We start from the raw sequence: 13,934 nt of genomic DNA, 5'->3' as shown, positions 1-13,934 counted from the left end.
AAAACGATGAAGACGAAGAGACCAGAATCTCGGGCATTCCTTCCCAGTGACATGGTCGTCGAACTTGCACTCCCAGGACAGCCAGACGCCGAAGATTCGGAAGAACCAACGCAAACACCCTTCCTTGTGTATAGGATGTGGAGAAGACAGAACTGTGATGACGACTACGCCACCAGCTTGGTTGTATCTTCTGAAAGAAATGTTTCGAATCTCACCGGAACGAATAGGGGCGTTTACAACCAGATGTTTGACAAAACCGTAGTGAAACGAGTATCTGCCGATGATAATCCAATGAACAAGGGTCATCGCGTCGATGCGGAAAGCAGTGGACGTTTGGAAGATGGAAGAAAGTACGTTGTGTATAGAATGTTTCTGTACTCTGATGGATTTACGCCGTACATTGGAAAGAAAGGAAGCATGGGTGGTGTATACATGCTGCCAATAGGTATGGCTCCGGAGAACCGCAATGGAGCAGGAGCCATCAGACCTATCGGGCTAACTCCTCCAGGGGTATCTACAAACGAGGTACTGGCGGCAGTTATTGATGATATCATTGAGGGGACAGAAAAGGGATTTGAGATGACCACTGCAAAAGGAAAGAAGGTTGTTCTTTTTCTCGATGTCGTCGGGTACGTTGGAGACTATCTTGCAGTGTCCCACACTTTGGACCTACTAGGGCACTGCTCCAATGTTCCATGTCACTTATGCAGCTATGGTAGGTACGACAAGTCTGGATTTCAAGGAAGCAAGTATTGTTACACAACCCGCATCCATTCCGACCATCCATCTTTCGCGAGAGATGAGAACCGGGCTACTGCATTGAGGAGATCCAAGTTATCCAGGGAAGAGTTGAAAGCCCTCGGAATGGATGACGCAGATACGTTTGAGACAAGTTTGCAGGCACTTCATCAACTCTCTGAGAAACTGCGACAAGTTCGCGCTCGTGTGCCTCGTGTACTCGGCAGTAGCAAACCGGTTGTTCCTTCTGTTTTCGATTCGTATCGCTCATGCGTTGTGGCTCCCGATCATCTTTTCCTCGGGATTGGTCGCGACATCATGAATCTCTGTATAACACTGCTACCAAAAGATGTACGCAAAGATGCCGAGGCAATTGCCAAGATGGCTTTGAAGGATGGCTATCTCATATATCAGGAGAGCCTAATCAACCATGACAAGCATGTGCTACATTCAATGACGATATCGTCTATGTACTGCCTGCTCTTGGTAGCATCACGGGCGATGAAGAGTGCTTGGTACGTGAACAAAATCACAGGCGAGAGAGAGAGCGGAAACTGTGCTACTATCGATGAAGCTCTCGACCTCCTCGACCTGTTTTCCTCTCTCGTGAGCAGAACGCAGTACTTTCCGGACTCAAGGATAGATGGTAAGAGGTCATTAGACACACACAATGAAGAAGGAGGAACCAAGAGACTTCTGGAGATTCGTAATATGGCACTTCGTTACCTATGTCGAGTAGATAAGCTGTGTCGCACAAACAGCTTTGCCTCCACTCATTTGGACAAACCAAACCTTCACAGATTGTTGGAGTTCTTCACACATACATTGCCACTGTTCGGTAGTGTAAGACATGTACAAGAGTTGTTGTTTGAAAGCGCTCATCAGCCATTGAAGAGGGGGGTAGCTCAATCCAATATGAAAAACTCACAATTACAGGCTATGGAACATCGTCTTGCCAACGACTGGAAGACTCGTCTGGCAATTGAAACTGAAGTCATTGACACTAGTGAGAACGGCTGGAGCTTTGAGACAGCGAAGTCGGTTTTAAATCTCTTGGGCTACGACAGTTCTGGGCTTCAGGATGCGGGAAGATTTCTATAAAAGCTTCAGGACTGCTTCCCAACTCCTGTTCTGCAGAACCTTCGATTACATCGGAAAGGACTCTTATCGTCGTCTCTTAGTAGGAAGGACTGGCGCGTAGACAATTCAGTAATTATGAACCTCGGAAACACTGCAGACGGAGGTCAACATTCGGAAATGTTCCAATCAACTGACCTTGCATTTCTGTTGAAAGCAAGGGAGTTTTTAGAGCATTTATGGAAGCAAAAGCTACGTCTTAGAAGTGGCCGGCCGGACCATGGAAATTCCGTAACCGTACAGATATATGGAACTGCCAAGTGGTGCAAAATAACAGACGGGCGAAAAAGAGACCAGACATCTGTTTTGGCCACTATATCTTATGGGAGCGTGATTCAAGCCTTGCATTCTTCTGTAGTTTCGACCGCAGATCCTGATCTCACATTCACTCTTCATGAGAACAATGATTCTGAGCATGATGAAGACAGAAGGTTCTGGATGGTGCTAGCCGTGGTTCAAGTCCGGATTCTGGACGCTCGTGAGAAAGAAAGTCAAGAAACAACACGATATTGCGCAGTGAAGGAGTGCGAAGCTGAAGAAGATGGATACGGGGTGATGATACAACAACGAAACGAAAGAAGAGCGCTGGTTGAGCTTGGAAGCTACGTTCGAAAGGCATTAGTTATGCACTACTGCGAGCAGGACAGCGCCGAAAGCGACGACCATATGTGTCTCATATGCACATCAAACTCAGCAGTACAACACAGGAGTCTCCCAGACGGTGGAATTTATCAAGTGTGGGGGCGAAAGGAAGGGTATCCGCCACGTCAGGCATAAGTATATGTGCGGAACAAGAACTCTGGTCTTTATTCAACAGTTTTTAGTACTACCACACAGCTCTGCATACTTTTATGCACCGACTATAAGCTCTGCGCCGGCCTCTATATCCGTAGTTGCGACATATAAACTGTATCGTTATTGCAAACAAAATTCAGGTCTGCTACCTTTGTGGGCTTGTTGCAAGGGGGCTCGTTATGTATCCCCGCCTTTCGAAGTCCGTGTCCTTACACCTCTCTAGTTCCCGCAGCCAGTCTGATCCTTAACTTTTTCGTTTCACTGATCACAGGCCGGCAGGGGGTGTCGTCCGACATCGTCATTGCTGTATAAAATTTGCAAATTGGGGTGCAAATTTTGAGAGTTAGGACCGGTGATCAGTGGGGAGCTGTGATCAGTGGCCACCGATCACAGGCCGGCAGGGGGTGTCGTCCGACATCGTCATTGCTGTATAAAATTTGCAAATTGGGGCGCAAATTTTGAGAGTTAGGACCGGTGATCAGTGGGGAGCTGTGATCAGAGGCCACTGATCACAGGCCGGCAGGGGATTCAGGAGTAAGGAGTAGGATGGTTTTTGTACTTTAGGGATTCGCAGTGCTTCGGAGATTTAGAGGAGTCGGGGAGTAACTAGGATTAGAAGATTCGTGGGATCGGCTGTTGGAAACGTGATATCCCTGTTTCGGGTTCTCCAGGTACGAATAACGTCCGGGGAGGGCATGTTGTCCTTCGTCTGAAAACCGCGTCGACCATCATTGGCAATGCGAGCCATGATAGCTCGCAATGTATAATTGTTAATTGCAAATCCCCGGGAGGCAGTGTATTTAATGCGCTGCTTAATGATTTTGTCCTCGTCCGCTTTGACGACACGAGGGGCTCCGGGACGGTTGTTGGCTGGGTCAAGAAGGCGGGACAGTTTGTCCTCGTCCTTGGTCTTGAGACATTTTTGTAATCGGTCTGCTGTCCCACAACTGATGATCATCAGTGTGGTTCGCCTCACAGTCGACTGTGAGGCGAACCACATGGGCAACCTTTTTTTCATCTTCAATAAATTTACCGCTGTCTGCCGTTTGTCTTTGGCCCTTGCGTCCCGTCTGTCCCTTGCTTGGCGCGCGCTGCCTGACGACGCATTCTAATCGACATCGCAGGGGGCGTGAATTGTCCGTTACTGGATGCCAATCCCGGGAGCAGGACGAGAAGGTGTTTGATCGTGGATCAATTACTACTGTTTGGCCTTTAACGGTGCTGTGTGCCCGCCATTTTTTTGGCGGGACGGGGAGAAGTGAGGAGGTAACATTTCGGGAAACTGGAGGCCTGTTTCGTGAACATGACGAGAAAGTGTTTGATCGTGGATCTAATACTACTGTTTGGCCTTTAAAGGTGTTGTGTGCCGGCTATTTTCTTTTTTGGCGGGACGGGGAGAGGTACGGAGGTAACATTGCGGGAAACTGTAGAAGAGGTGAACGCTTAGGCCCCGGAGCGTTTCCCTGAAGTCCAGGGATGAAAGACTGCACCCATTGTCCGCACTGGCAGCAACGAGAACTGAATCATCAAATTAGCCTTTTTACCAAATAATGCTTTTAGGGAAGGGTATACCGCGCAGGCCTGCATGCGCAGACAAGTTTCTTTGGAATGACATGTAATGGCTGTCGCGCGACAAGATTTACAAAAGCTGTATGGCTGGCCAGCCATACTGGAACTAGATTAATTTTTGTTAATTTTTTAGAGGTTGATTCTAGTATGGGTAGCCACCCATACAGCTTTTGTAGATCTTGTCGCGCGACAAACACATCACACGTGTGGACCCAAATGCAATGTATTACACGTGTGGATCGATATGCAATGTTTTACACGTGGCGACCAAAATGCAATGTATTACACGTGGTGACCAAAACGCAAGGTTTTACACGTGCGAGAAGCTGGTGGATGATGATTGGCCGATTATGATACGGAATCGTATACAGTGCCTCCTACGATATAGTGCTATAGCGTGACATACCTCTAGCTATGGCACTATTGGGGGGATGGCACTATATAAAGGAGGCTCAAATACATATATTTGGGGACAAAGCACACTTGTAACACAAACACAACAAAGCCTGCATAACACAACATCCTTTGGTCAGGGCCTCCTTTAAGACAGCATGGATAGCTGTACTGCGTACTGAACCATGCCGGATGATACACGTGTGAGCTTATGATAACCTGTGCCAGAGGGCGAGCCATAGCACTATATAGAGGGAAGCACTACTATAGTAGGCACAATTGAGCGACCCCCTCCTGCAACCGGTCCGTTCTGCCCAGAGAAAACCCCCCCTACTTCGCCTGCATACACTGTAAGTCTGCAACGTGTGCGGATGTTCACACACACCCGAACACGTGCAAGGCCCAGCAAGAGTACCTTCCTAGTAAACCTTTTAGAAACGCAAAAATCGCAGCGAGCAACGACAAAGTGCTCAAGGCAACCCTGCTTTCTACAAGAGCGTTTTCCGGCTACCGCAGAGACAATTGAAACAGCTTCAACCGTGTTGCACTTCACTGTTCGAGTAGAATCTTCGTTCTATCCTTCAGCATGGAGCCAATGACTGACCGCGGCTTTCCAAAAATGCCAGAACCAGGCGGCCGAGCCCATACTTTGGAGTCCTCAGCCTCGATGTGCTGGACTCTTTTATTCCTGGCTTACTCTTCTTCGACATTTGTCAACGAATTTGGACATGGATGGCAAGCAGCTTGGACGGTGCTATTAGTTTTGGTTCCAGTGTGCCTCGCCGGTGCAGCCAACATCATGGATGCTCGCCGCCGCGCAGTCCCTATATTGGCAATTTACATAGCGTATATCCTCATCCCGTCACTGCTTCAGCTCACAAAGCCAGACGACCACTCATCGCTTCGCTCCGAAATGGCCGACCTGATTACCGTTCTTTGCATCTGGCTTCCACTGGAATTTAAGCTGTTGTCATCGGACATATCACCGACTGGAAAGGTTACAGCCTGGGGCTTGTTCACCGCAGCTTTGACAGTCGTGAAATGCTTCACAATTCTACGCCCTTTTCAAAGCTGGCCCACGCTCGTGACTTGGGCTACACTTTCAAGGTAACCCCAGTCGATGTGCTGATAGCGCTAGCTGTGGGTGCTGCCTCTGATCTCATCACCGTTCCACTTGCCGCCCTAACCCGGTTTGCTGACGTCAAGACGCCACCTCGTTTAGACGCGGCCAAAGAAGCCGCCACTTTCCTAGGCATATTCATGAACGGCGTTACCGAGGAGCTTATATTTAGGGGTATGATTCAGAATATGTTGGAGCAACGCCTAGGCCACGGGTCCATATCTGCACTACTCATCGCGTCTGGTGCCTTCGGCATTGCACACTTAGGGAAATCAAAACTTGGATATGACCCGCCAAACGTTCGATACATGGCCTCCGCCTGTGTCACCGGTGTTGCGTGTGGGTTCGTATGGCGACAAACAGGAAAAGTCACAGCTTCCGCGCTGACGCAGGCCACGTCGAATTACATTATGTGGCGCGTCGCGTTAAGCAAAAAAGTTGGCCAGTAGACAGCGTTTTTTCGTAGCTAGAGTCCCTGTATAGCACTTGACAATGATTTCCACTCTTAAACTCACTGAGCACACTCTAATGCTAGTCTAGTTCGTCCCACAGGTCATCGTGCTTGTCAATATCGACCCATTCTCGGGTAGGGTTTTTCGTGTAGAGCGTGGCATTGAATTGTCCAGGTCGCCCATATGTCTCTCCATTAGCACCTTCGAAGCGAAACGGGTTACTTGACATGAGCACGCAGTTTGACTCCTCGCCGGGAAAAGCCGGAACAGAGATTCCCTTTTCCAAAAGTAGCTTTGAGGAAGATGTCGACCAGCTATAAAGTGGTAGCCCCCGGCAAACACATTTGATCCAAGCTTTGGTGCTTCTAAAGACACTAGCACTTCGGGTTTGATAAACGAATCTGCTGTCACATCAATTTTTCTTGGACCCGTCGAAAGATCCCAGCCAGATGGTACATCAAGGCTCACAATCGCAAGCCGAGTTGAGATTAGCATCTCGTAAACAGTCCAGTACTGTTGTCGAATGTCCCCCCCATCAAAGCCAGTTCCAAGCAAGGCATCTACAACGATGTCATAATAAAACTCTAGCGTGCTGGGAATGAAGTCGTGCAAGTCGATTCCGGCTTCATCGCAGACATATCGGAAATTAGCATGCTTAGATTGCTCTGCAGCATAGACCGCTGGTGCATAACCTCTCTTCTGCAGCTCTACAGCGACTTGCAATCCAATTAAGCCGTTTAAACCTGAGCCGCAAGCAATAAACACATCTGATATTTCTTCTGAACCATAGCATTGTTGTAATGCATCACAAAATCCACTTGCACAGGTTCTAGCCATAACCACAACGTCCCCACCTGAGTATGTAATAGCATCATTAATGGCTTGATTTGCCAATTCCGGGGAAATATGAGTCTGCCGGGGTTTGGAGTTATCTCGTTGCTTACTGCTTTTGTCCACTTCCATTTGCATCGATATTCTGCCTTGCGACCTTCTGTGTCCTGCGACTCTGAAGTGCTTGGCACGGGCTCTCTTGGAGTTGCACAGAAATGCGTGAATTCATGGGTCTCGCCAATGGGCTCGAGACTTCAAACGCTGTCTTCTGAGAAGCCATGATTACACACGGAGGGATTTCTTCTAATGCGACCAGCCTGGCCTATTCCCGAAACGATTGATTGGAGGTGAGAATGATGCAAAGCAAGCAAAATGTATTCTGGAGTGCAGCCTTTCTAGGGTGACGCTTGAATGCTTCAAGACTCCAGTCTCACGAAGCCTCTATGACTGTTTTCTGACTGCTGTGCACGTCCTAAAGCAGGAACTTGAAGCTGGAGCCGAAAAGCTGTACTTGGTGTCCTCAACTGCTTGTGCTGCAATCTGCACTGATGTGTGCCCTGGGACTTTGCTTGGTCAATTTGAGGTCGTGGGATTACTCAAAACACCGGTCAATCTCAAAAGAATGAAAAAATTCAATTTCAATGCCACACCAACCATCTTCCGTAATTTTTCAACGAGACGAAGCCCAGTTTTGTGAGATTGCTGTGTGTCTCAAGCAGTGTTACGAGGCATTCGGTTGCCAGGTGGCGGCTGGACACGCGTACCACGGGGCGGAGCGCATCCGTATACCGCCGAAGGACGGGCAAGCGAAAGGCGGGAAGGAGGGAGCGAGACAGCACGCGCGGGGAATTGGGGGTGCCAGCCACCGGGGAGACGAAGGGAAACCATAGGCCGCACGGGGCTCGGGCTGGGGCAGAAAGACCGCGCAGGTCGCCGGCCGAGGGCGCGAAGGGAAAATGGCACGAGGGGGTGGCTACCGGTGGGGCAAGGGGAAGCTGGATCGAAGGGGAAATTACGGGAGGGAGGGTTGGGGATAGCCGACTCATCCCGGGGAACGTGTACTTAAGAAGCCATCCCCGAAGATAGGAAGGGGGAGGCAGCAGACTTGTGAGGAGTAAAAGAATACGGGTGGATTCCCGTCATTACAGGTCGCTCGGTGCCCCGCGGCAGAATTGCCGCAACAGCACCCCTCAATATACTTTCCTCGCGTCTTTCGCGCTCACAATGTCAAGAATGACAAGCACCTCTAGCTATGGCACTATTGGGGGGATGGCACTATATAAAGGAGGCTCAAATACATATATTTCGGGACAAAGCACACTGCTAACACAAACACAACAAAGCCTGTATAACACAACTAAATAACTAGCACTATATAGAGGGAAACACTACTAAAGTAGGCACTATTGAGCAACCCCCTCTGTAACATATAATGGCTGTCGCGCGACAAGATTTACAAAAGCTGTATGGCTGGCCAGCCATACTGGAACTAGATTAATTTTTGTTAATTTTTTAGAGGTTGATCCTAGTATGGGTAGCCACCCATACAGCTTTTGTAGATCTTGTCGCGCGACAAACACATCACACGTGTGGACCCAAATGCAATGTATTACACGTGTGGATCGATATGCAATGTTTTACACGTGGCGTCAACCTTGAAATCAAAACTCTCACACTGACAGTGTGCATTTTGTGATGGCAGTGTGCATTTTGTGATGGCATTGTGTGAGTTGTGTGGGGGCATCACGAAGATCACATATAAAAGGCTCTCCATCTCAAATGGCAAACAAACTGAACAACGTCACACAAAAAAATATCTCCGTTTCCAGCCCTCTACGGCTAATTTCCAGAGACACTTCCCCTTCCCTTCGTGTTCGCAACTGCTTAGGTTGAACCAGAATGTACTGCACGAGAAGGTCAGTGGGACCCAAACCTACTGCGTACTCTGTATTGGGGTCAAAAGACGGACAAAAGACGGGCCCAAGGCACTTAGAAAGGGCTCGCGCCAAGTTCAGTGGTGTTCTACATGTAGGCAAGCTACCTGCTGCAGCTGCCGGACGGTCTGGCATTCTCGCCCTACACTGAAGCACCATGGGCCCTCTCCTGTCCATGAGAGGGAGTTTGACTCTGGGCGACGCACTTTTCAACGAATAAGGCAGGCTTCACAAGCCCGAGAGTGAAGGCCGCAAAATGTCTGTAGAACAAGGCTATCAGCTATGCTTTTTAAATGGGTTTGTGATGGTTTGTTGATGTTGGAGATGATTGTGAGACAATGGTGTGAGAGTCACAAAACAATTTGTGTGTGAATCACAAAACAGTCAACAAAAGAGCACTTCAAGATGTTGACGTCACAAAAATAAAGTGATTCTAGTGGTGACAGTGATTCACAGAGGAAGGGCACTGATGAGGACGACATCCAAGAGTAGGTACTGGGTAATTCATACTTTCAATAGCGAGAACAGTATCATCATCACTCTGTAGGGACACTTCTATCTTCATTGCACAATTAAATCTAAAGCAACTATGATTAAAAGAACAGTAATTCAATGACACATGACTGACTTTCAAAGCAATCCGGACTGGATGATGTCGGTACCTTTGGAGCCCATACCCAGCTCTTCACTTGCACGTCTAAGTCGCATGGTATTTAGATGCTGCACAGAGCCGTGCATCTTTAAATGTGACCGTTACAAAAATATCGATTTCACAAAAAACACATATGTCTATATACTGACTACGTTCCAATTGGAACCATTAATGGTTACCCCCAACTCTTTAGTCTTCGGTATATATTTCAAACAAATTTCTCAAGTATCACTTTCCAAGGGAAATTAACAGAGGACGATACCATCCACCAGTTGATAATGGTATCAGATCTTTTCAATGGCCTCCAATTCGGGAGTGATATAGAGGTCTACTATACCTTGGAGAATGAAGAAGAAAGCAAGGCATGGTTCCCAGCAACAGTCATTAGTCTCAACTACCTTCATGATGATCGTGGAGAGGTGCTCAAAGGGACCATTCAATACAAGGCAGCGTTTGGATTCAGGGCATGTAAAAGCAAGGTTACTTTCAAGGAGGGAAACGGGTTTGTACAAGATGGACAAAAGTTTAGCTGGAGACTCAAAGATACATCGGTGCGATTGGATAACAGCGCAAGCTCAGACGTGGCAAGCGCATCGATGGATGCAGTTGATATGGACTATGCTCCAGGTAGTGCCATGGTAGAAAAATGCAAGAAGGTTAACCACACGACGACTGTCTCACTTGACCAGAATACAATCAAAGATACACGTGAGCTAAATGCTCTTTCCAGACGCCTTCAATATCTTGAGGAAGTGGTGAAAGGACAGCAATCCTCGATTACGACTGCACTATGGACTCAGAATCCGCTCCTCATTTCTGATGCAGGCTCCAATATTCCTCTTAAGTTTATTTCGTTGCGTCTAGAGCATTGGTTACTCAAGACACCGACACGTCCTACCCCAGTTGAAATAACCCGTGGGACGAAGTGGTTTGTACAAGACTCATTTAAGGCGCGAGCAGACTGCACATTGCTCCAGTTTGATTCTATATCCGAAAGAGTCAAAGCTCAGCTACGAACAAAGGTTTCTATTCTTCCGGAAGATTATATGTGCCGGAAATCAGTTGTGAAGGAGACGAGTATATACTTTAGGAGCTTCCTAGACTTGTCAGAAGCACTCGGACCAGCATCACCGCAAGTTGTCAGAGACGTGATCATCGCAAAAAGGCTGGAAAAAGGTACCGACAATTATGTATCTGCCAGAGTGATAGGCTGTATGGCCGGTCCCAACACCGAATCTCTTTCTTACCCGTGCTATATGACAATTGGAGATTCTCTTGCTGTTATAAGGGATGACGAGGATGAACAACGGCACGTTGTATTTCGTCGGGATTGCACTTGGGATTCCATAGAGCAGACCTACTCCTATCCACTGGAAGACATAAGACTATCAGAGCTTAACTTCCAAGAACGCATTTCCAAGGTAATGAGTGCTGAAAAAGTGGTCAGCGGACCATCCGACCGGAAGGAGTCGTTCTACCTGCGATGGAATCTTCAATCCAATCCTTGTCAGTCTATATTTGCTGATGTAAATCGCAGCGACGTACTAGGAGTACTTCAAGTGCATGTCCCATTCATCTCTATCAAAGGGTCTGCCCATGTGAAGCAATTCATCACTGTTGCCAAAGTTCTGGGCCTCTTTAAGTAAAATCAATTCATTCATGCTACAGCAGTCTCCCGCTTTACTCATTTTTCACTTTGGTGAACTAAGAAGTTTCACTATCACATCAAATACGACCCCTTATAAATCGAAGTCGTGGACCATGACCACATCCTCATCGTCTTCGACTTGATCTGCCTGGATTTCATCCTCACCATCCACCACGCTCAGATCATCATTATCCTCGTGATGTGAACCTGAACGGACCGGGGGATCGTGCACGGAGTTGTACATATCCACGGACATCAATAGCTTCTCCTTCAAAATACTGGACAGTTGCTGTGGAAGCTCACCCCGCTTTTCTCCCTGTCCTTCAGTCAAAAGATCTGAGTAGAGCGATCTCAGTCGCGACCGCCATGATCCATTGTGGTGATCCTGGCCATCCACTTCATGCAATATCTGCTCGTTTCGAGAAAATGCACCCCTCGCCTCGATCACCTTTATCAGCATGATCTCCCGAAACAGGACAGCAGTCATGTAAATCACACGAAAGGATTCCTTGGATATTGAATAGAGGTCTTCATCACTGCCACACCTGGTAAAAGCAACCAAGAACTTCAAGGCGACGTGCATGGCATTGAGTCGGATAACAAATTTTCGAGTCTCCTTCCTTCCATCCTTGTCTTTCGTCTCAACGTCATACGTAGTGATAAATATGAAGGGATCGCTTTCAGAAATCAGCTTCTTCCATGCTATCAAATTCAGGGGGTTCACCTCAGCGACCGACTTCATAGCAGTACGACAGGTTCCGTCTGGGATATCTTGGAGGTTCATGTGCGGGCGGGGTGTATTCTCATACTGGAATGAGACTCCCACTTCACTTTGGAAAACATATGAGAAGTTTTGAAAGAAGGATTTCCGACCAAGCTCCCTGGACTTGTTCAGAAACTGATTACCTATCTTGAAAACGCGGCGAACGATCTCAACCCTAATGTCTTCGTCCTTGATGAATCCAATTGGCTCATCTTCCCCCATCTTATCGCTTCGACGCCGAGCCACACGCCGGACCTTCTTGATGGCCGTTGAAGCAAATTCTTCGTTGAAGAAAGACTCGACTGTGATCATTGTTATGTAGCCCGGCCTCAGCCAAAAAGGTTTCTCAGCGGTCTTCAGCTTCCCGCGGATGTTCGGATGTACCATTTCGAGTGACTTCGTCCCAATACTCGGATTGTTCATTGCATTTGCAATCAAGCTCTTTCCCCAAGCCTTTCGCAGGACCAGATACTGACGAGCTTGCTTCGTACCCAGAAGCTCCTCGATTTTCTCCTCGCTTGGGTTCCTTTTCCACAAAAGGACCTCGACAAGTAAAAGTCCGAACCCCAACACTTCGGAACTATTGACGTCCAATTGAAGCTTGGAAAATTGTCTGTCACGACTCACACCCTCTAAAGATTCACTCGCTTCCTTTCTCTGAGGAAGAACTCTCATGGTGCAATTTATCAACGCTCTTGTGAAGATAATGCACATGAATTTCCCTGCGAAGATGTCCTCCATACGCCTGAGGAGGTCGTTTAAAGAGGCCTTCTCGGCTGCTTTTCCTGTCTTCGGCAGGGCGGAATTCAGAAGAACAATGTTGACGGCGTCCTGGCAGCGTGATAACGTCTGCTCTAAGGTTGAGACACGAGAAGATACAGCCTTGATTGCACCCAGAATTTCCTTTTTTTCAATGGCGAGCTGCTTCTCCAAACGAGCATGCAGTTCCCGCATGACTCGAAGTACTCCGTGGTTAGAGTCTTCCTCAAGCGCTTGAGCCAAATGGGGGCCCCGTGGCTGACTCGGCAAGGAACCTGCCATGCACTCACGACGCGTGGGAACAACGACGTCTTCCACATCTTGAGTTTCGGCGACCCCGTCCATCTCTGCTGCACTAGCCTGCACACTCTCGTCGACGTACTCCTCTGGATCGCGTCCTTGGAGCTCGAGCAACTGACGGTTTGCCCGTTTGCGTTCTGGGTTTTCATCTTCCTCGCCTTGATCTCCATCCCCGAACAAAAGGGAAAAGTTTTCACCCGGAGACGAACCGATGCCGCGCTTGCGCTTGCCTGCACGAGGAGGTGCTGCATCAGACGGACCACTTCCCTGACTTCGAACGGGAAGCGAGCACGTGTCAGATGGCACACTGCCTTGGGGTGTCCTGACTGTATTGCTTGAAACCCGCCGGGATTCCTGCCCAGCCGCTGCGGAAGTAGCTTCGGCCGCAACACGAGGAGATGACTGGCGTTCCGCGGGGACCTGAGCCCCAGGCGCTTGGCTGTCAGACTTCCGAGATGTCAGAGGTCCCTTTTGCTGAGACAAGCGGCGTCGCTGATTGCCTAAAGCAGCGGGTTTCATGGCTGCAGAACGCGAATGAGCACGCCCTGCCTTCTTCCCAGACCTTTTTCGCGGGGTCATTGAGCCTCAGTAGGAACACAGGATGCGCAAAGTCGGGAAGCAAAGGAAAAATGATGGGGAGAGGACTCAATCAGTTGAGAAAACGTGAAAAGGTCGAAGCACGCCTCTGGTACTAGGGCGGGTTATGCATGAGCTTATTCTGGTACGAGCACGTGAAGGTTAAGCACATCACGGTCAAGCGCTGGTTTAGTAGGCAGCAGAATAGCACATCACTTTGCTACATCGACGTATCAAAAAAACATTTCCGTTACAACTATGGTACTC

General features: G+C 48.4%; 4 protein-coding genes; 2 read left to right on the top strand and 2 right to left on the bottom strand.

The window, feature by feature from the left end:
- Positions 1-5,003: 5,003 nt before the first annotated feature.
- Positions 5,004-5,231, top strand: CHC_T00007065001 (hypothetical protein). Its single transcript, XM_005710447.1, has one exon. The coding sequence runs from the start codon at positions 5,004-5,006 to the stop codon at positions 5,229-5,231; it is 228 nt and encodes a 75-aa protein (XP_005710504.1).
- Positions 5,232-5,251: 20 nt separating this feature from the next.
- On the top strand, positions 5,252-6,286 carry CHC_T00007064001 (hypothetical protein). XM_005710446.1 is given in 2 exon segments: positions 5,252-5,743; positions 5,744-6,286. 1 exon segment carries the CDS (start codon positions 5,252-5,254, stop codon positions 5,741-5,743), a length of 492 nt encoding a protein of 163 aa, XP_005710503.1. The 3' UTR covers positions 5,744-6,286.
- Positions 6,287-6,288: 2 nt separating this feature from the next.
- On the bottom strand, positions 6,289-6,399 carry CHC_T00007063001 (hypothetical protein). Its single transcript, XM_005710445.1, has one exon. The coding sequence runs from the start codon at positions 6,397-6,399 to the stop codon at positions 6,289-6,291; it is 111 nt and encodes a 36-aa protein (XP_005710502.1).
- A 2,920-nt stretch (positions 6,400-9,319) lies between these two features.
- Positions 9,320-9,451, bottom strand: CHC_T00007062001 (hypothetical protein). Its single transcript, XM_005710444.1, has one exon. The coding sequence runs from the start codon at positions 9,449-9,451 to the stop codon at positions 9,320-9,322; it is 132 nt and encodes a 43-aa protein (XP_005710501.1).
- Positions 9,452-13,934: the final 4,483 nt, after the last annotated feature.

Source organism: Chondrus crispus, genomic scaffold, assembly GCF_000350225.1.
Source record: "Chondrus crispus Stackhouse genomic scaffold, scaffold_60, whole genome shotgun sequence".
Classification (NCBI taxonomy): Eukaryota; Rhodophyta; class Florideophyceae; order Gigartinales; family Gigartinaceae; genus Chondrus; species Chondrus crispus.
Note: the sequence above shows the minus strand (reverse complement) of the source record. Positions and strands in the feature narration are given on the sequence as shown.

Bases quoted from the DNA above. Each gene is read 5' to 3' on its own strand.
- CHC_T00007063001 (XM_005710445.1), bottom strand. From the start codon at position 6,399: ATGGAGAGACATATGGGCGACCTGGACAATTCAATGCCACGCTCTACA.
- CHC_T00007065001 (XM_005710447.1), top strand. From the start codon at position 5,004: ATGTTCACACACACCCGAACACGTGCAAGGCCCAGCAAGAGTACCTTC.
- CHC_T00007064001 (XM_005710446.1), top strand. From the start codon at position 5,252: ATGCCAGAACCAGGCGGCCGAGCCCATACTTTGGAGTCCTCAGCCTCG.
- CHC_T00007062001 (XM_005710444.1), bottom strand. From the start codon at position 9,451: ATGTCGTCCTCATCAGTGCCCTTCCTCTGTGAATCACTGTCACCACTA.